At 34.7% G+C, this 23,288-nt stretch overlaps 1 protein-coding gene across 1 annotated transcript; it reads right to left on the bottom strand.

Moving 5' to 3' along the window:
- Nucleotides 1-21,096: 21,096 nt before the first annotated feature.
- Nucleotides 21,097-23,288, bottom strand: LOC112032595 (uncharacterized). The gene is made up of 4 exons (XM_024065362.1): nucleotides 23,264-23,288; nucleotides 22,973-23,065; nucleotides 22,473-22,858; nucleotides 21,097-21,903 (listed from the first exon to the last, which is right to left on the bottom strand). Exons 1-4 carry the CDS (start codon nucleotides 23,286-23,288, stop codon nucleotides 21,097-21,099), a joined length of 1,311 nt encoding a protein of 436 aa, XP_023921130.1.

Here is a 23,288-nt window from a genome sequence, read left to right as displayed (position 1 = left end):
TGTTTTGTTTTTCCTATTTTTATAAGGGGAGAAATTTTTTTTAACCTTTGTGGTTCTTAGGGAGAGTTATCTCTAATTTCTCTTACTCTATTGCGTATATTTTCTGTCTACCTTCTGATTAGGTAGTCTTTGTCAATACGTGACAAAAAGGGGGAGACATAGATGACTTGTTTGTCTTAGAGGAAGAGTTTTTGTTGTGTTGAGGAGCTTGCGGAGCTGTTAGATTGTATTTAGGTGCTTCACCTTGTATATCATTTTTTTTTTGGTATATTCATGTTAGGGGGAATAACATTGATTGATATACATGTTTTCTTTTTTATTCTTGTTGCTTTGGATTCACTGTTTATTAATTTATATTCTATGAGTTATTCATTTGATATATGTCCTTATTGTGTGTTGTGTGAATCATACAAGAATGTTATACCTGTTTATATACTATTTTCTGTCACACATGCGTTTATGTGTTTGTTGAGTATTTTAGGAATAAACAGGTTGATTCAATTGAGCTGCTGTCTACACTTGCAACTGATGGATAGTAGTTAGGATTGAATTTTGGTTTATGAGCATTATTTTGTAAAGGGCTTTTTAAATTGTAAACTTTGAGCTTAGTATTTGTGTTTTGTCACGGATTGCCAAATGGGGAGTTTGTTAGGTTCTAAAGATTTAGGATTTTATGTATTTAGAACTCTAATGTGTATTGTTGGCAAACCATGATCAATATAGGTTGTTAGCCTTGTTTAGACTTGCTCAAAGTGTGGGCGTTTTATGTAAAGTTAGAATCGAGTGGCTGCAAATGCATTGGTGCATTTCGACATGGCTCGATCGATCGAAAGTTAGACTCGATCGATCAAATCTCGGGCAGAATGCTTTTTCTGCAGAATTTCCAACTCGGCCCAAGCCCATTAAGATTAGGGTTTCAGATCTACTTCTCCCACTATATAAAGGAAACCCTAAGCCACGTTTTTTAGAGCTTTTAGAGAGAGAGAAGAGAGTGCCTCTTTTGATCTAGGGTTTTGTACCGAAACCTCTCTAAGTCTTTGTTACTCATATTTGCAGTTTATGTGAATCTTTTGTGAGATCCTTGAGGAGCTTTCCTTCACATAAACTTAAGGTTTTCAAGGTAGAGATATTATCTACATCTTGATGATTAACAAGGTTGCTGCCATTGGAGCTTAAAGAATAACAAGTGTGGGTGCTTGTACTTGATTGAAGAGTCTAAGAAAGAAGGAGTCCGTGGATTCGGAGCTTGCACGTGATCATGTCAGTAAGTTCTACTGGTGGGTAGCATTAGGAAGTCAAGCAGGGACTTATAGTCCTTCTGTATGAACTTCGATTCTTTCGCATAGTGGATTTAGGTTTACCTTGAGGATAGCTAAGTCAAATCCTCCCAGGTTTTTACCGTGTGGTTTCCTGGCTGATCATATCTTGTGTTATTTACTTTTCCGCTGCTTTATATTCTTGATATGATTGTTTGATTGTTTTAACCTAGAATTGCATAATTTGACTAAGTAACAACTTGGCTAATTAACTAGACTACTCAATTTGGTAGTGTTTTAAGGGGTCTAAAACTGTACAATATCTATTGGTAGTCTTAACAAAATTTATTTTATAACTCAACTAAAATTCATACAAAGGATGATCTTAGTCGGATGATTTAACAACAAGAACTCAAGAATTAATTGTCTATGGTAGTTTTATGGAATTGATTGATTTTAGGCAAAACAAAACTAGTGAATTAGTTCACAAGGAATACTAAGCATTTAACGTGCCCAGAGTCTATGATAATCAAACGATTATACAAAACTAAACACTTTTCTAGATGATTAAAACAATAAAAAGCATAAAAACATAAACATTAAAACTAATAAATAATTGTTAAAAATATACCAATAAATTGTTGGGTTTCACCCCTTGCCTTAGCATGGCTTCTAGCAAGTTATAACACAAATAAAACTCTAAAAACTGTAAAGAAACTTTAAGAAGACCTAAATTATGTTCTACGAAAGCTCTCCTCTGAATTTTTCCCTAAAGAGCGTTTAAATAGGTCAAGGAATCCTATTACAAGTTGAATTCCCGTTTGAAAAAAATCCCAGGTTTTTAGGCTTCACTTAACTAACGTTTCTGGCCCATTTAACTTTAGAATTCAGACTTTCAGTAAACTACAAAGTTATAGCCCTTTAAGTAGCTTTCTAGACCAACTTGAATCATCTCGATTTAACATCTGAGCTGAAAGTTATGCTCTAAATACTAACTTGTGTGCAAGCTGGAATCCTATTCTGAATTGGACTTGAATTTAACTAGGTTGGCCTTCTTTGACTTCATCATGGCCCTTGTAAAATTAAAGTCCATTAGCTTTCTTCTTTGCAAAAATCCACTTATTTAATTTCATTATCCGATAAAAGACAAATTCAAATTCAAATTTAATTAAGCACAAAATTGATTATTTAGCATTATTCCAAAATCAACTATAAAATGCATGAATTAACTCAAAATAAGTATGATAATGTTTTTCTAATAATGATATAAATATGAAAATTAAGCTATTATAAAAAAGAAATAGTGTAGACTTATGGAAAAGGAATCCTATTGTTAAGTGAGAACAATGGTGTCGTATCAACCTTGTATTCCTGTTGCATAAAGAAGATACAATGATACCACAATTTAATTAATATTATATTTCGTGCCAAAATATTCAAGTAATCATTTATGATTGTGCGAATAAGAATTGTGAATGATTAAACATTCTTATTATACAATTGTTGTTACAAAATATTATGTGTCTTATTCTTGTGAAATAACAGATGTAAGGACTGAGATTTGAACCACAAACCACCAAGAACAATGGATGATGGCCCCACAAGGCCAAAACAATATATTTGTAAGAGAATGGGTTAAATCAGGGAACAGTCTTACAAAAAGAGTAGATCATAGTTGACTAGATTCAAGACAGTAAGACAAAATAATGGAAATAGTGCTCCTCGGTCAAGTCTGAGGATGAGATGTTCTTATATTAATCAAGCTTATCTCCATACAATGTGTTCTTCTTTTTTCTTCCTTCTCAGATTTCATGCCCACTTTTCATGGTGATCCCTTCCTTATCTAGTTTGACCATCCTTCATCTCAGCCCTCCACCTATTGATTTAGCAGAAAATCCTTTGGATACTTATCCCATCAAGACCTCCTAGAAGCTTTGTTAGGAGCTGTAAGCTGAGTTGCCACTATTCAGGTGTCATTTCTCCATAAATGCGGTTGGTTCATTAGGTGCAGTGCATTTAATGTGGTGGTGGCAACCTTCTTCCTAGAAATTTTGTCTTTCATGATTGACTGAGTTTCTTGCTACTTCCCTGAAGCTCTCCCGAGGTGGCCTAGGTCTTCGGAAATTAGATTTGACGCATCATTCCTTTCCTTTATCCTCGGCCCATACCTAGGCCTAACAATCCCATTGGTCAACCTTGGGCACATTATCTTCCTCGGGCATGGCCCATAGCCCAACACGCTTGCTCGGACTTCACCACCCCACAACAAATATTCCTAAGAGTGGTTTCTAGTAGCTAGAGGTTATCAGCTCTATGTATATGTGCTATCATTTTTATATCTCTTCACAGATATATATAAAATGAGAAATTATGGAAAATAATTAAAATTTTCTTTATATATATATATAAAGATCCAGCAAGTATTTTGGGCCAGTGGATAAGATTTAGTGGGAATAAATATTCCTATTAACCACCAAATGCAAGAGTGATATTGAAAATATATATACGTATTTTTATTGGCTACATGTGTTGTTTTGAAATGGCGGATATGTTTTTGTAAATTTGAAATAAAAAAATAAAAAATAAATTAAATAAATAAATAAATAAAAACTTGCGAATCCATAACAAGAGGAACCAAACACCTTACTTTCGGACATAGTAATTTGGATGATTTAAAACACACAATGACTAGAGGTAGTAAAAGATTTTTATGAAATATTTGTTGATGAACATTCTATATTTACTTAGCTTTGTTTATTAAGAACCAAAGATGAAGTTTTGGAAATTTTTATAAAATATAAAAATGAAGTTGAGAATGACGTAAGCCTAACTTGGTATACCTCAAATTGTGGGTGTAGTTGGCTAAGATGTTACCCAAATCTAAAAAGAAGAATACATCAAAGTGTGGGGGTACTTGCCTAAGGTCATGCTACATGAACCTAAGAGGAGAAAACTTGATATTCAAATATGTGATTGTGTGTTTATTGGTTATGTTTGCTATAGTTCATGATATAGAATTATTTTCATCAAGAGTGATGTATTTAGAATTTAATACTATTGATAAATCTTAAAAATACTTTCTTTAAGTACATGTTTCATAGGGAAAATATGGAAAATATGTTTCATGAACCTATTGATACTTCTAATGATCTTGTTGTGATGTGCAAGAATTGAGAAAAAGTAAGCGAGCTAGGAAGAAAAAGAATTATGGTAGCAATTTTCTTACCTATATTGTTGAAGATGAACATGTAAGTTATTATGATGCAATTAAATTTGTTGATGAACTATTATGGTTGGACGCTTTTAACAAATTATTAGATTATGTCTAATCATATTTGGAATGAGTTGAGCTTCCATCGAAGGTTAATAAGCCTATTGGTTGCAAGTGGGTGTTTATAAAAATTAATAACCAAATAGGATCATAGATAAGTATAAGGCATGCTCGCTATCTAAGGGCTATAAGCAAAAGTTTCATGTTGATTATTTGATGCGCTTATTCTTCAGTTATTAGAATTGTATCTATAAGAATGTTGTTTGTCATTGTATCTATTTACAAACCTATTATACATCATATGGATGTTAAAACTATTTTTCTAATAGTTGATTTCGAAAGAAAAAAAAAAATTATAAGGAGAAATCTGAGGGTTGTGTTGTCCTAGGACAATAACATAAAGTTTGTAAATTGGTTAAATCATTGTATGGATTAAAATAAGTACCTATACAATGACATGAAAATTTTGATATATGATGCTAACACATGGATATGTGATTTATGGTGAGGATAAATGTAAATATAATAAGTTTAATAATAATGAAGGTGTTATTATTTGTTTATATGTTGATGACATACTTATATTTGGAACTAGCCATAATGTTGTGCATGATACTAAATCTTTTCTTGCCTCTAAATTTGATATGAAAATTTTGGTTGAGGCAAATGTTATTTTAAGCATCAAGATCCTTAAGGGTAATGATTGCATTGTACTATCACAATCTTATTATGTGGAGAAAAAAAAAATTGTACACTTTGATATGTGAGCTATGTCTATTATGTATGACTCAAAGGTGCACTTGGTCAAAAAATTTGGTGTTAATGTTTAACAAGATAAATATGCACAAATTATTGGTAAATTTATTATTTTTGATAAATTGTAGTCATCCTGATATCGCAAATGATGTCGGTAGATTGAGTAGATACACTCATAATCCTAGTATTGAGCATTGGGATGTGATATTTATATTATTGAGATATTTAAAAGGGACTTTTGATTTTGGTTTGTCATATTGTGGTTATCCTATTTTAGAAGGATATTCTGATGCTAATTGGATCTTTGATACAAATGAGGTAAAGCCAACAGGTGGATATTTGTTCACACTAGTTGGAGGGGTTGTCTCTTTGAAGTCATCCAAGCAAACTTGCATAGTGAGATCCACCATGGAAGCAGAGCTAGGGGCCTTAAAGAAGACTAGGTTTGAAGCTGTGTGGTTTAGGAGTCTATGTATTGATATGCCTCTATTTATTAACTCTATTGCCTCTATTTACATTCATTGTGATTGCTAGGTTGTCATAGCATGTGCGAAGAGCAAAATTTATAATGGGAAAAGTCAATATCCAATTGAGGCACAAAGTTCTAAGGCAGCTTATTGATAATGGTATTATGTCCTTAGACTGTGTGAGTTTTGTAAGGAGCTTAGCCGATCCTTTAACCAAACCACTAGAAAGAAGGCTGGTGAGTGAGACATCTTGGGGGATTGGATTGATACCCAAGTTGTGACAGTGTGGCTAATGCCCAACCTCTATGATGGGTGATTCCACGTAAGATGTTAAATGAGTAGAGGTCATTAGTGGTCCATGTGGGCACTGTTATTTGTTATGTATTTTCCACTATTTTGGTAAGGAGATTAGTGATGAGTCCATCCCTATATTGTGAGACAATACTAAGTTGCAGAATTTGATGAGGTTGAGCTTTAGGCTCTTAATGGATCCATATCCCTACCTGTAGGGATAGGATGTAGCTGTACACACTTCTGATGGATGCCACCGACTAAGTTGTAGATTGAGATGAGAGTTGTTTTAATGTAAATGACAAATTATCACAACATTTTCATAACAAGAGAATTCGGTTTTGTGAAAATATTGTGACATTTTATTGTATCCCTAACTTTTCTCTCTAAAGAGTAACAAACTAGTTTATCACTAAAATAACAAGGAAAAGACTCCTAACACACCAATCTCTCAATTTTTTTTTTTTTTTTTAAGTTAACTTTATCTCAATTTTCAGTTTCACCACTATTTAGCATTCACGACACTTTTTTCAATTCTTCTCCCTTACTATCCCAAAATTTTCCTTTTTCTCATAGCAATCTATCCCACATTTGATAGAAAATAATAACAAAAAGTACTTAATGTCCTTGTTCACCCATTTCTTGACATTATAACAATTTTAAAGGGCAGGTTTTTTTTTTTTTTTTTTTTATAACTCCCCCCCCCCCCCCCGGGGGGTTTTTGTCATTTAAGAACTTAGAAAAATAGAGAAACAAATGTTGAATTCTATATATTTTTTAAAGGGCAAGACTTAGGTACAGTAATTACGTGTTATTCCTTAGGTTCCTATTTTAAGATTCTATAATTTGGACTTTTTCTCATGGGATGAAAGCGTATTTTTTAGTTAAGTAGCCACATGACTAAATCTTAAAAGGGGAACCTAAGGAATAGCACTTAGGGTACTGTACCTAAGTTTTATTCCTTTTTAAAAGCGATCAATACAATGAAACTATACAACTTTGAATATTTTTAGATTGATTTATTTTCTCAATTTATTTTGACCAACAAATTAGATGTCTAAAATTTAAGTATTTAGATAATTTCTTACTTTGATTGTTAGTAACTATGAAATGGTTATTTGAGTGTCTTTATTTTAATGATATGAAATATATATATTTGTCGTTAACTAAGCTAAGTGTGAAAAAAATAAATTAAAGTTTAGTTTATATTAGATTTTTAATGCCCATTAGAATTGTTTACTTCATTATCTTTTTAAGAATAATTATAAGAATTAATTTTCTATTTGGGGTAGGATCAAGTTACATCTAGTTGAACATTAACTAATGTTATACCACCAAATAATTTTTTATTGGGTTAATATTTTGAAAGCCCTACCATTGGATATATTTTCTCAATGTTCTAAACATCCATGCCAAATTTTCTTATCAATCAGATGTTATTTACTATTTGATCCATAAACACATCTTTTATGCATAATTTTAAAGTATAAAAAACTTGAAATTTAAACATTTTAGAGCACTTACACTAGTGGGTGTATAATAGAATAATGTGTAAAATTTACCTATTTTTACCTAAAAATGACCCATATCAATCAGTGCATAATTGTGTAAATTTACAAGTTTGCTATTGTAACTGTGTAAATTTACAATGACACTATTCATTTTGCATTTATTTATATTATTCTTTATTTTCATATTCCAAAGATGAAAGAAGAGAGTGAATAATGGTTGTCATGTATTGAAACCTCATGATGGTCGACCACCCTGTGTGGCGATGTGTGTAGACACTGAATCTTGCACCTATGATTTAATTAAGGAGAATGACTTGAATGACCATCCATGTACCTCAAAAATCATGATTGCATTACATACATCAATTTGTTCTTGCATTACATGCCTCAACTAGTCTTTGCATTACATGGATTCATTCATTCATTACATATTATAAAAATGATCTTGAGATTCTAACGGTCGTAACGATGTTTTTAGTTTCCAAATCGAACCATCAGATTGAAAAATATTGCATGATCAAGTTTGCACGGTCAACATGCATTGTGTATAGGTAAGGTTGACCACACATGATTGCATTACATACATCATTTTGTTCTTGCATTACATGTCACCTAGTCTTTGCATTACATACATTAATTCATTCATTACATATTATAAAAATGATCTTGAGATTCTAACGGTCGTAACGGTGTTTCTGGTTTCCAAATCGAACCATCAGATCGAAAGATATCGCATGATCAAGTTTGCACAGTCAACATGCATTGCGTATAGGTAAGGTCGACCACACATGATTAATTTAAATTAATTCTGATTGGTTAAAATAGGGATGCATGCATAGGAATAAAAGGGATGATTGGATAACATTAAAATTGTGGATAATCTAAACTTTATTAAGATTTATTTTAAGGTATTTATCTACAAGATAATTGTTCTTAAATAGCCTGAATTATCCAAATTGCCATATTTTCTGATCCCTTCTCTAAGTGTTGCTGCTTTTTTTTTAACCCTAAAACATCCTCTCAAGAATAAGGAGTGCTCATGCAAGAGGTTGTTTCTTAACCCTTTTTCTTATGATGTGATGATGCATGTTATATCTCTTTCTTTCAAATATCAATAATATGAATTGTTAAGTGTTGTTTTGTTTACAGCATGATTGTTTTTTTTATGTGATTGTTATAATCTCTTTCTTGAATATCAATAATGTACATGTGAACTATTCTTTTTCTTAAAATAAAACAGATCTACATCTTTATTAGGTGTAGATCTAGATTTTTCTTGAAATAAAACAGATCAACATCTTTATTGGCTGTAGATCTAACTTTTTCTCAATACAAAAATAGATCTACATCTTTCCTAGATGTAGATTGGAATTTTTCTCAATATAAAACAGATCTGCATCTTTCTTAAATGTAGATCTGAATTTTTCTTATACAAAAAGAGATCTACATCTTTATGAGATGCAGATCCAAAATTTTTCTCAAATCAAAACTGATTGTATCTTTCTTAAGATACAAATCTGATTTTTTTTTTTTAATACATGCAAATTGTTGAAATAAAGAAAGAGATTATGTATTACCATGTTTGTGTTTATTTTAATTCATGATTGCATAAATTCATATTATGAGTGAAACTCTTTTCTTGAAAAGTCTTTTTCATTTTTTTTTAACATATAAAAATAGATCTAATTTTTCTGCCGTTAAAACCATTTTTTTTTTTATCATAACAAAACAAATCTAAATTTTATCTCCAAAAACCACTTTTTTCTACATACTACAAAACAGATCTAGTATTTTGACAATTCAAAATCAGATGTATATTTTTTTTTTAGACCAATCAAAACAAATCTGAATTTTTAAAAACAAAAGAAGAGACTTCACTCATAAATAAATTTGTGTGATTTAATTTTAATGTCATATGTTCAACATATCATTCATGACATGCATAAAAAAGTACATTGGTCACAAGAGTCTGGAAGACCAGACTCTGTTTGGGCGGAATGGGTGCCTAACACCTTCCCAATCTATAACCTAACCTCCGAATTCAGGTCTCTGGCTAAGTAGATTTAGCCTTGTCTTTATTTTTTTTTGGTAGAATGTAACTAGGACAAAAGCCATGTGTTTTTGGTAGATTGTAACTAGGACCCAAAGTCATGTAATTTTAAAGTTTTTCAAGATATGTAATTTCTTTTATTCATTCAATGAAGAGAAAAATTTAGTCATGTATTTGTATATATTTAGTTTTTCTTATTTTTTTGTATATATATATATATAAAAGAGTGGCGACTGCATACCACTTACCCAAAAAGAGAGGTGCCTTAAAAGGTACCCGAATCTCTTTTTTGAAGGACGCTTTTTTGTCGTGGTCTCTCACAGTGGCGACTCCACTAGGGATGTCAAGGGCTAAGCTTTGTATTAGGCTTAAGTGACTAAATATGTACCCTTGTTTTGCATGGTCTTGAATGATATAGTTGTTGTTTGTTTATTTATGTTTGATGGGATGTTGAATGATATTTTAGTGCATGGAATTTGTTGCTTGTGTTAGGTTCTAAAGACTTAGGATTTGATGTATTTAGAACTCTAATATGTAATGTTGGCAAACCATGATCAAAACAATATGTTTAGTCTCTTTTAGGCTTGCTCAAAGTTGTTTAATTTATGTAAAGTTGGAATCGAGAGGCTGCAGATGCATTGGTGCATTTCAGCCTGGCTCGATCGATCGAAAGTTAGACTCGATCGATCGAAAGTTGGCCAGAATGTTTTTCTGCAGAATTTCCAACTCAGCCCTATCTCATTAAACTTTTTGGGTTTTCTGTTTTTGCCCCAGGTATATAAGGCAAAACCCTAGCCATGTTTTGTGAGTTGCTCTGGTTGTATTGTTGCTCATACTTTGCAATTTGTGTGAACCTCTTGTGAGATCATTAAAGAGCTGTCCTTCACATAAACTTAGGGTTTTTAAGGTAAAGATTACTTCAACATCTTGATGATCAACTCAGTTGCTGCCATTGGAACTTAAAGAATAACAAGCGTGGGTGCTTGTATCTTGTGGAGAATCCAAGAAAGAAGGAGTCCGTGGATTCGGAGCTTGCATGTGGTCGTGTCAGTTAGTTCTACTGGTGGGTAGCATTAGGAAGTCAAGCAAGGAGCTTGTAAGTCCTTTTGTATGAACTTCAATTCTTTCATATAATGGATTCAAGTTTACCTTGAGGATAGCTAGGTCAAATCCTCCCTAGGTTTTTACCATGTGGTTTCCTAGGTCATCGTATCTTGTGTTATTTATTTTTCCGCTGCTATATATTCTTGATATGATTGTTTGATTGTTATAACCTAGATTTGCATAATTTGACTAAGTTAATCACTTGGCTATTAACTAGGTTAATCTGGTTGGTTTAAAGGGTCTAAAAACTACTCAGTTTGTATTGTTTGTTAAAAGCTTTCCCTAACTGTCATTGTGTATGCCATTCAATCAACAATGTATACACCCCTTTTCAACAATTTTATGGTGGTAGCAATCATGGATCACCGATCTTCAAGTTATCGGATCATTTCCTGTTGACTGTAACGGACAAACCATGCCGTTTGGACCAACACAATGCTCATTACATTACAAGTTGGGAGGTGTAACATCCTCGCTATGGGAAACAATGAAACAACAAACCTACCCTACAACTTAATGACTTAAAACCTACCCTTGGGTCGATCCTGGTTAAAATTGCATTGCATGTTATGTGTGTTTGTTTTGGTTGATTAATGGATGTGGATAGGGTCTTAGCTTTGATTAACCTGACCAAGCCTGTCATTAGAGGAGAATCTGGTCAAGATCTGAAGGAAGGCTACAAAGAAAACCTAAGCCCGACACTCAAGATAATAATTCTAGCTCCAAACCTGTCACTCCCATCACAATACTGAAGCCTTCAAGCATAGAAGAGACTCCACTGCTACAACATCACAACCCCATCTTTGACCTCCAAGACAGTTCAAGTCACAAGAAGTTTGAAGCTCCTAGTAACATGGTAGAAGAGGAAGAACACCCAAACACAGAGGAACCCATGAACACCCAAGAGCTACTCAACACTATGGTGGCTAGTCAGATTCAGCTAAGAGAAGACATGAACCATATGATGCAACAATTTCAAAATTTGAAGAATAATCAAGAGAAAAATAAGACCGATCATGATCCACCAACCGTAGAAAGTGAGAAGAAGATCAATGAAATGATGAATAAAATGGAGGAGATGATTAGAAGAGCCCGTAAGTTGGAAGAACCTATGGACTACGATTCTCTCTCCTTATTCCCCAATGCAAGGTTGCCACCCAAGTTCAAGATGCCAACTCTAGACAAGTTTGATGGGACTAGTTGCCCAAAGTCCCATTTGAAGATGTATATGAGGGCTATGCAGCCCTTAGGTGTGACCGAGGAAGTGCTTGCTCAGATGTTCCAAAACACACTAACCGAAGCCGCTCTTAGGTGGTTCCTTAACCTGGATGATGCAAGAGCAAGAAGTTAGGAGGACATATGCTAAGAGTTTCACAAGCAATACAAGTACAATATGGAAGTGGATATCACAAGAAAAGACCTTGAGACTACCAAGCAAGAGCCGAAAGAATCCTTCTCTACTTTCATTACCAAGTGGAGAGCTAAGGCCGCATAGATGATGAGTAGGCCAAGTGAGGAAGAGCAATTAGCCATGGTTGTAAAGAATTTATTACCTGTATACCATAAATACTCGTTTGCATAGTACTTTCTCAATTTTAAAGCTGTAATTACTGTTGGAACCCAAATTGAGGATGCTATAAACAATGGCACTGTAAAGACTGATGACCTTCCAAGGGTTAGAAAGAATGTAGGGTCTAATTCTAAGGCTATAGAAATTTCCACCATCCATAAAAATGATCCTTATCAATTGATTGCACCCATTGCACCTGTGCAAGTACTCCAAGGGCTTAGACCCAAGAGAGAATTTCATGAGTTGTATATGCCCATGAGCCAAGTGTTTGATAAGCTAAAAGCAAAAGGGTTACTAAAGCCCTTAGACCCAAGACCAATTCCAAACCCCTTGCCCTCAAGGTTTGATGTAAATAAAAGATGTGCCTACCACCAAGTCCTTGGTCATGAGACTGACCGTTGTTTCATCCGTTGTCATGCAATTCAAGACTTAATAGATAATAAAGTGATTGTGCCGCCTACAAATCCTAGCATCATTAATAATCCCTTGTCCAATCACAATTTTGGGAAAGGACCAAGGATTAATTGCTTGATGACTGAAGAAGAGAATAAGGAAGACCCGCCCACCTTGATCTATGACCTACCCGAGTGCTTCATGATGACATGGGAAGAATTAATGGATAGGACCTCTACTACCACTGTGGGATACAACATATGGAGTCAAATACCAGAACAAGAAAACAACCAAACATCCACAAATGAAGGGAGACACTTCAAACCCCAAAAGAATAGCTAAGCACCTACAAATGGCCCACTTCAAACCCCAAGTAAATGGCCAAACACTCACAAATGGGGGGAGACACTTCAAAGGCCCACATTTAGAGACCGACAACCCAATGGAAGCTTCGAATAAATCCACCCAACAAACACCTACCAAAGAAGATGAAGTCCTCAAGCAACTATAAAAAACACAAGCTATCATATCCTTATGGGGTTCACTCATGGCCCATACAAACACCGAAAAAACCTAGTAGACTTGCTCAACCAAATCCAAGTCCCTACAACCACAACCTCCTAAGATCTAGATGCTATGATTGGGTCCATCAATAGAGAACTCTTTATTTCCTATTCTGACAATGATCTAACCAAGAAAAGGAAGCACCATAATGATTCACTGCATATCACTGTAGATGCCTTGGGGAAGAGAATACCAATGGTTTTGGTAGATGATGGAAGTTTCTTGAACGTGTGTCTGTTGAAGGCTGCAAGCTGCCTTGGCTTAAGCGTTAAAGACTTTGTGCCTATTGATCAACATGTGAGGGCATACAACAATAGTAGAAGAGAGGTCTTGGAAACCATAACATTAGAGCTTACCATAGGACCAATGGTCAAGAAGGTGGATTTTCAAGTCCTTAATATAGCCTCATGCTTCAGTATGCTCCTTGGGCGACCATAGATCCATGACACAGAAGTTGTACCTTCTTCCCTATATCAAAAGGTTTGGTTTCCATATGAAGGGACTATTGTGACCATCTATGGGGATACTTTGACTATAACTAAACTTGTTTATGGTATTGATTCTGAGAAAGAGCCATTTCCTACTGCCACACCACCTTTTGGGCTAGGTTATAAGCCCACTGATGATGATTTGCTAGAGATGGAAGAAAGAAGGATGTCCCGAGCCAAGGCCAAAGCAAAAGGACTCCCGTGTCCTCCAAAACCTCTAAAGCCCTACACTCCTACATTGAATGGGAAGTTTGTAAAAGCTAGAGAAAGTCAACGATATTGGAGATTCATAGAACCAAGATTTGATCCTGTGACAAAGACAATGGTGCCCAGTTTCGAGATACTACTTGATTGCAACAATGAGGTTCTAGAGTTGGAAAAGGAAGATACAACCTGGGTTCCTACTGATTGGGCTGATCACATGGATCCTGATGCCATGACTACACTCCTTCGAGATCCTATTTGCAATATAAAAGAAGAAAAATATTGGGAGGCCTACTAATATACATTGTAGAGCCCATATGAACTAAGAACCAGTGATGGAGATGAGGAAGAAAGAATAGCCCCTAGTGATGATGAAGATGAAAGTGAAGACAAGAACAATAGTAGTAGTGACAACAGCAACAGTGATGGTGGACATGATGATGATGACAACAGCACCAATGGTGATGACAATAGCAGTAGAAGTTATGATAGCCCATACAGTGGAGATGATTGGGGCGAACCCCCTAGTGATAGAGAAGATGAAGAGGCAGACCTATTATATGAGGAATATGACAGTGATGTGGACTATTATGATGAAAACATAAAGACGATGCCAAAGCCAATAGGTGGAGTGACATTGATAGTGACCAGTACAGGTTGATAAATGTGTTAGAGGATGCAAGAGAGGAGAATGCACAAGCCAATCAAATGTATTATGATGAATGTCCTTATGGGCATCTTTCAGATTGTAGTGATATCACTGATGTTAGTTCAAGGTCTGGCCCTAGGTATGACAAGCATGGAAGACAGGTTCCAGAATTGGGGTCGTATTATGATTTAGAACCATGTACACCAACCTTACATATTAAAGAAGAGGATGACATAAAAGCCAGGCTGGCCACTCTAGACCAAAAGCTAATGGTCCACAGTCTCAGAATCATGACACTTAAGAATGCAAAATGTAATGAGGAGAAAATAGAAGAAAGTAAGTCAGAACATCTCCCTCAGTCCACTGACTTGTGCAATAGAAGCAAATACAATCTATTTGATGAATGGATGGATAACATAAAGCGCCTAGATGCTTTTGTGACCGACAAGCCCACAAACATGGAGGTTGAAAAAGAAATTACAGGTGATATGGATGTAAATCCCACAGTATTGATGCTAGGGTAAGAAGGAGCTTACTGGGAGCCACCTACCATTGTGGAAGCCATGACCGAGTTAAAGAATTAGGCATGGGAAGGAGCCGCCCACCCCATGGAGGACTCTGGGAGGAAGATCAAGACCTTCAAGTCAGTCACCTTTGCTAAGAAGATTAAGATCACCGAGCCAGTCACTCCTACCAAGAACATTGTTTCTGTTCCTATTAAGTCTATTTCTGCTAGTGTTTCTATTCCTGTTAAGTCTGTGTGTGATAGTTTTCCAGTTGAGTCTGTTAAAAGCTCTTTCCATTTTAATATGATTTCTAATTCTGCTTATTTGTTGACTTCGAATGTTTTTATTTCTAAAATTGGTAAAGAAACTCTTAATAATAAGGAATTAAAACATGGATACCTAGGACCCATAAAAGAAGAAACCCAACCTATTAACTTGGGAACCAATGATGAGCTCAAAATGATCCAAGTGAGCAATACCATAACCACTTTAGAGAAAGATGCATTAGTGGCATCGTTGAAAGAGTTCAAAGAGATCTTTGCCTGGTCATATGAAGACATGCTTGGGATTGATACTGATATAGTATAGCATTGCATTCCAACAGATCCAACCATAAGCCAATCAAGCAGGAGCTGAGAAGAATGAAGCTAGAGTGGACTCTTAAGATCAAGGAAGAAGTAGAGAAATAGTACAATGCTGGATTACTAAGAATGGTCAATTATCTAGAGTGGTTAGCTAATGTGGTTTCGGTATCAAAGAAAGATGGGAAGGTCTGAATGTGTGTAGATTTTCGAGATCTAAACAAGGCCAACCTGAAAGATGACTTTCCATTGCCTCACATTGACGTCCTGGTTGACAACACAACAGGGCATGCGCTACTCTCGTTTATGGATGGATTTTTAGGATATAACCAGATTAAGATGGCTCTAGAAGATATGAAGAAAACCTCTTTTATCACTCCATGGGGGACATATTGCTACAGGGTCATGCCATTTAGCCTTAAAAATGCTGGTGCTACTTATCAACGAGCAGCCACCACTTTGTTGCATGATTTGATCCACAAATAAGTAGAGGTTTATGTTGATGACATGATAGTGAAGTCCAAAGACTGCGAAGGGCACATACCAGCTTTGAGGAAGTTCTTTGAAAGAATCTGATTCTATAAGTTGCAGTTGAATCCAAAGAAGTGTACTTTCAGAGTTACATCTGGAAAACTATTGGTGTTTATGGTAAACTAGAGGGGAATAGAAGTTGATCCTGACAAAATCAAGGCAATTGTAGAGATGAAGCCTCTAAGGACTGAAAAGGAGATCCAAGGATTTCTGGGGAGGATACAGTACATCAACAGGTTTATAGCTCAACTCACCATGACATGTGAACCAATCTTCCAATTGCTCAAGAAAGAGGTCCCAATAGTGTGGAATGAACAATGCCAAGAAGCCTTTGAGAAGATCAAGAGTTATCTGATGAAACCACCTATACTTGTCCCACCAGTTCCCGAAAAGCCATTATTGTTGTATCTCACCACTACAGATACAACGATGGGGGCACTATTAGCTCAATACTTAGAGGAGACTAGAAAGGAGAATGTCATATACTACATCAGCAAAAAGATGTTGCCTTATGAAGAGAAGTATTCACCACACATGTATAGCACTTGTATGGGCAACCCGTAAATTCAGGCATTACATGCTTGCTTACAAGGTTTGGTTGATTGCAAGAATGGATCCTTTGAAGTACTTAATGGAAAAACCTGTGCAAGATGGAAAGACTACTAAATGGGTTTTTCTACTGTTAGAATTTGATATTAAGTATGTGACCCAGAAATCTGTGAAGGGGAGAGCAATTGCCAATCACCTAGCCTATTGTTCACCAGAAGAAGGTGAAGAGATCTAAGAAGAATTTCCAGATGAAGATATCATGGGGATTGAAGTAGACTCATGGAAGATGTATTTTGATAGAGCAAAAAATCAAAACAGAAATGGAATTGGAGTTCTCTTAATTTCTCCAAAAAGGGCACATGTTCCATTTTCTGGCAAACTCAACTTTCCTACCATCAACAATGCCATAGAATATGAAGCTTGCATTTTGGGCTTACAAGTAGCCTTAGGCCTAGGAGTAAAAGAATTGGAGGTATATGGGGACTCAGCTTTAATAATCTCTCAAATACAGAATAAATGGAAGATAAAAGAAGAAAGACTTATGCCTTGTCATCAATGTCTTCAAAGGTAGGCATCAAAATTCAGCAAAATCCAATACCAATATGTGCCAAGGATGCAAAATCAAATTGCAGATGCTTTTGCAACCATGGCATCCATGATGGACGGGCCAAAAGAAGATGAAGCTAGACCGATAGTGTTGGAACAAAAAGAAGAACCAGCCGACTGCATGACAATAGAAGAACATGAGGAAAAGAATGGGGAAGGTGAATGGTATTCAAACATCGTACAATACCTTAAGGATGGGACATACCTAGAGTCTGCAAACAAGAATAACCAATTAACCATCCGAAGGTTATCTACTAATTACATTATTTGTGGTGAAAGACTTTACAAAAGATCATATGATAAAATTCATCTACTTTATGTAACTGCTAAGGAAGCACAACAAATAATTGAAGACGTTCACGAGTCAAGTTACGGGACACATATGAATGCACATATGTTGTCAAGGAAGATAATGAGATAGGTTTACTACTAGACCACTATGGAAGCCAACTGTGTGGCTCATGTTTGAAAATGCCATTAATGCCAAGTCCATGGAGATTTGAAACATATGCCACCCATGCCACTACATACTATGACATCACCCTAGCCATTCTCTACATGGGGAATAGATATTATTGGGAAGATTCACCCAACAGCATCCAATGGCCATGAATTCATACTCGTAGCCATTGATTACTTTACTAAATGAGTAGAAGTTACTTCATACAAAGTCCTAAATTCAAAAAAAGTTGCTCAATTCATTCAGACCAATATCGTCTGCAAATATGGGGTACCAGATGAAATCATCTTAGATAATGAGTTACACTTTAAAGGAGAAATAGAGAAACTGCTACGACAGTTCAACATTCAACACCACAAGTCTTCACTTTACCGTCCTCAAACTAATGGAGCAATTGAGGCTACTAATAAAAACATAGGGCAAATCTTGAAGAAGAGCACAAAGAACTAAAAGGACTGGCACCTACAGTTACCCTATGCACTCTGAGGGTACAGAACATTAATTTGATCTTCCACAGGAGCCACTCCTTATTTATTGGTGTATGGAATGGAAGAAATTCTTCCCATTGAAATGAGTGTGTCTGTTCACTAAGGACAGTACTAGAAAGTGAAATCTCTGAAATAGATTGGTTGCAAAGTAGATATGATCAGTTGTGCATACTAGATGAGAAGAGACTCAAAGCCTTGTATCACATTCAAGGTTATCAGAGGGGGCATAGGAAAGCTTTTGACAAGAAAGTGAGAAATAGAGATTTGAAGTTGGGAGATTTAGTGTTAAAGGAAATCCGAGCCCCAGTTCACAATGCAAATGGGAAGTTCAAGCAAAATTAGGTAGGCCCATACATTATCAAGCAGACATACTTAAGGGAGTAGTAAGATTGATGGATTTAGATGCAAACCCTTTCACTAAGCCAACCAACATGGACCAACTGAAGAAGTACCACGTCTGAGGTGGTTGTAAATTATGTTGTTTCCCTTCCTAGGTTTAACTAAAAATTAAAAAAAATAAATAAATAAAGGTAGGTTGAAAACTCGAAAGGGCAATCTATGCAAAATGAAAGTAAAAAGAAAAGAGAGTGACAGAGCCTGCTAGGTTGAAAACCCAAAAGTGCGACCTAGAAAAAAGTTAAGGCAAATAAAAAAAGCCCATCATCATAAATGAACTACGTGATGACTTGATCCTTCTATCAAAGGGGTATGTAGGCAACCATGCATTGGTTCTGTCACAATTTCCCCAAACCCACCATTTGCCCATTAACCAAAATTACCAAAAAATTCAACCATTCCCTTAAACCACATCATTACACAAAATCCAAAAAACCAAACCCTAAACCAAACCATAAAAATTCCAAACCCCAAAAGCCTACACTTTAAACAGAATCCTTAACCTGCAAGTCCTAAATAATTCCTAAACATAAGAGTTTTTACATCAACTTCTAAAATAAACATGTTCAAAGCCAAAAAAAAAAAAAAAAAAAAAAAAAAAAAGACACTTTCAAGATAAGGTTTAGATTAAAATTAGGGTAAACTACGTTTTTGGCCCCTAACCTATATACCATATTTTAATTTGATCCCTAACCTTTCAATTGTGTCGATTTGGTCCTTAACCTTTCAATACTATGTCAATTTAGTCCCTACGGTTATCTTTTGAATGAAAATTGATGACGGGTATAATGGTCAAAATAAAAAATTAGCTTCCGTTGATGTGAGAATAAACTGAAAATTTATTTTGGCCATTTATCATGTTAGCAATTTTCATCTAAGATATAATAGCAGGTACTAAATTGACATAATATTAAAATGTTAAGGACCAAATTGATACAATTAAAAGGTTATGAACTAAATTAAAATATGGTATAAAGGATAGAGACCAAATATGTAATTCCCTAAAATTATTTTGAATACTTAAATTCATCCTTTTCGAAAATCCTAAAATTTTGGACTTTTCTAAAGAAAATATCTTTTGGAACAGCCAATACAGTATGTCCATTTGCCAAGTTCTATTTCTTTTTTAATTCAATCTTGGTTCATTAAAATGATTCCATGTAAACCTTACTTTTAAAAATAAGTCAAATAATAAAATCAAAGAAAAATCACTTTATATTCATTAAGAAATTATAAACTATAGACTCACAGATTTTCAATTCAATATTTAAAATTTCATTTTTTTTTTCATTTTTAACTTTCATGTATTTTCGATCCAGTCCTTCTATTCCATCCACAACATTAAATCTATTAAAACAATGTGTTTTTAGGAAGTGAAAAACACAAATTCTAACAATAATGAGATTAGATGGTACGAGACGTGAGACAAAATGACTAAATTGGAAGTACATTAAAGTTCATTTTAATAGGAAAATAAAATAAAATTTAATGAAGTGAGTTGAAGCTTGGAAAAATAGTATTCTTGCTAGTAAAGGAAAAATAAAATTTAAAGGAGTGAATTGAAAATTATGAAGTTTTAGTGTGAATTTTTTTGCACTATAATTGTGTTTCCAAAACACGATTTCAAAGTTAATTAAAGTCACGTTTTGGAAATATAATTTCTAAGTGGACACTTGCCTTGTGAGCTCTAGTTACGTAAGTGTAATTTTAGGTAAATATTTTTAAAACACAATTTTATGAAAATGTTGTTCTCCAAAATATATTTTTTCATGTTGTCATTTTTAATAATTAAAAAAATTATCAAAACTTTTCTGAAAGTATAATTTATAATTGAAGTTAGGAAAACTCAAATTTCTTTTTTAATTATAACATATTGGGGAAAAATAAATTGTTTATGGCATTGCTCCTTGTGTTTAATACCCACATTTGTTTTTCACGTTAAATGGGTTGCTAGGTTTTGGAATGACCGTTAGTGGCGGTTACTGGTAGTAGATGATGAATGGATTGCGTAAATGCAATGGTGCTTTTCTTTGGGAAAATTAACCGGGCTACACTGGCCACGTGGAGCCCGTGCCGAAGATATCCATATAGGTGTTACTCTGTGGATTGACACTGTGACATATAATTTATTTATTTATGGTTTGTGTGTATAATATAAATTGGCCAGATTGGATTTTTCAAATTAACTAATTAAAAGAGTCAAGGATGTTTTTCATTAAAAAACAAAAGTTACAAAACTCATTACAATTGGAGCAGTTAAACCAAAACAATCACTGTTACAGACAATTTGCATTACACACAAATAAAACAATCAAAAAAAAAATCAAAAAAAAAACAATAAAAAAACATTTCAAGACAGACAATCTTTGAAAAATAAAATAAAACAATCTCATTCTGTCATTAAGTCAGTTGAACAGACTGCCCAACTTTTCCTTGAACTTCTTTAAGCCTTGGGAATGAAAACCTTCGTTTCCAATATCTTCGAGCGGCACCCCTGATGTTTCGGATAGAAACACCAGGACAAGAATTATGCCCGAAAGTAGAAAACCACAGCAAAGGAAAAAGTAGCCGCCCTCTCCCAAAACGTTCATCATTGGTTTCATGGTCAGTGAAGTCGGTATATTTGCAAGGCACTTACAAATTTCGAAAAATGATAATCCTAGGGTGGTGAATGTGGATGGAAAGAGCTCTACAGAGAGAACTGCGGTAACTACAGAGGAAACTGTTGAACAAACTGTGTAGAAGTAGAAGATGCAGAGCGTAATTGGCATAATCTTTTGTTTCGATTCTACTTTGAGGAAAACTCCAAGGAGCAGCAGTTCTATCAAAACAGAGGAAAGAGAGGCAACGAAGAGTCTTTTCCTTCCTACTAGATCCACAAAAACTGTGGCCACTAAGTTTCCTGTAATACCTAGGAATGAGGTAAAAAGAGAGTTGGCTGAAGAGTGTCCTCTGGGTTGGTCGTTTATGAAATTTGTGGACAAATAGGTCAATGCATTGACGCCAACTGACATTTCAATAGCAGTCAGCAACAAGGTGAGCAGAATAGAAGGGAGAAGGCTTTGAGAGAAAAAATTTTTAAGATGGGTTTTCAACTCCAGTTTTGAGTCCCACTTGGGGGATTCGGGCAGAAGGAGGAGGGTTAAACATTGACAAACAGGTAGGACACATGAGATATAAAGAATTTGATTCCAAGGAAACTGGGTGCCCACCTGCATGAGAGAGCAGACCACTAATACATTAGAGAGCCTAAACGAAGTTCATTAGATGTGCAAAGAAGAAGTAACGAGCCTATGTTTTTTTCTTAAAACTAACCAGACAAAAAAGTGAATGAGTACCCTAAAATTTAAGGGCCTAAAATTTAAGGGAAAATAGAAAGACATTTTGTATATCAATTTTTATGCTATAATATTTATTTAAAGTTGTTTTTTTTCTTTCTCTTTTTTAGCTCCTCATTAGTTTAATTAAATAATTACAATGGATATGTATATAATTTATAATGGCTGATTTTTATAATGAACTCATTACAAATAAAGTTCTATAACAATTATGTTATTATATATGAATATATTTTATATTACATGGTTGACTTTCTAGTTACCAATAAAGTTTTTTAACAATTATATTATAATACATATATAACATTCTTCAAAATTATTTTATATAAAACTTTATGACATTATTATTTCTTAAACTAAGTTTTAATCAACAAATACGTTTGAACAATTAACAGTAGTAACTAAATACACCATCAAAAAAAAGGTAGTAACTAAATACTTACCACATCACCAATGATAGAAAGGAAATCAGGGACTGCCTGTCCGATAGCTAGGCTAAGGCTGAACAATGACACTAAACAGCCCCGGTACTTGTCCGGCGAAATCTCGGTTGTGTAAACCTGAGTCACCGTGAAGGTGACTCCAACGCCTATTCCGTTCAGAACACGTCCAGATAAAAACAACCCTTTCACAGAGCTCAGACAAAACAGAGAACCACAGAAGAGTAGAAAACTACTCAAATATAATGCCAACTTTCGACCTTTTTTCTCTGAAATGATTACACCCAATACACCTCCTACAAAAGTCATCAGAGCCGAGCAGAAGCTTAAAAATCCATCTGTCAGAAAGTATTTACTTTCAAGTTCTTTCGAGTGTGTCAACAGGAGACCTGTAAAAGACATTTGATGCATTATTATATGTTATTAAATTTTAAATGAATAATTTTATTGACTTTCAAGTTGAACATCAGACATGCATAAAAAAATGGATTTATATAGCTCACCATTATCGAGGCCGGCATTCAGGCCACCAAGACTGCTCACAAAACCAACAGAAAGGACAAAGACCAATTGCCATAGGCTATTTAGGATTACACCTAGATCGGCAAAATGTGAAAAGAAAACCAAATCAATTCTGTCATTCAACCTAAATCTGAATCGAGAGATGGAGTCCATCATGAACTTTGAGAGAGAGAGAGAGAGATACTACTTAATATAATAAGAACTATATAACTTTGTTGGTTAGAAATTGATGGATTAGGACATTTTGTTTAATTCGTGGTAGGGGTTATCACCCTCTTCTTCTTCCAAAAACACCAT

The sequence above is a fragment of the Quercus suber genome, unplaced genomic scaffold, assembly GCF_002906115.3.
Source record: "Quercus suber isolate HL8 unplaced genomic scaffold, Cork oak 2.0 scaffold_861, whole genome shotgun sequence".
Lineage (NCBI taxonomy): Eukaryota > Viridiplantae > Streptophyta > Magnoliopsida > Fagales > Fagaceae > Quercus > Quercus suber.
This window is presented reverse-complemented; position numbering and strand designations above follow the sequence as displayed.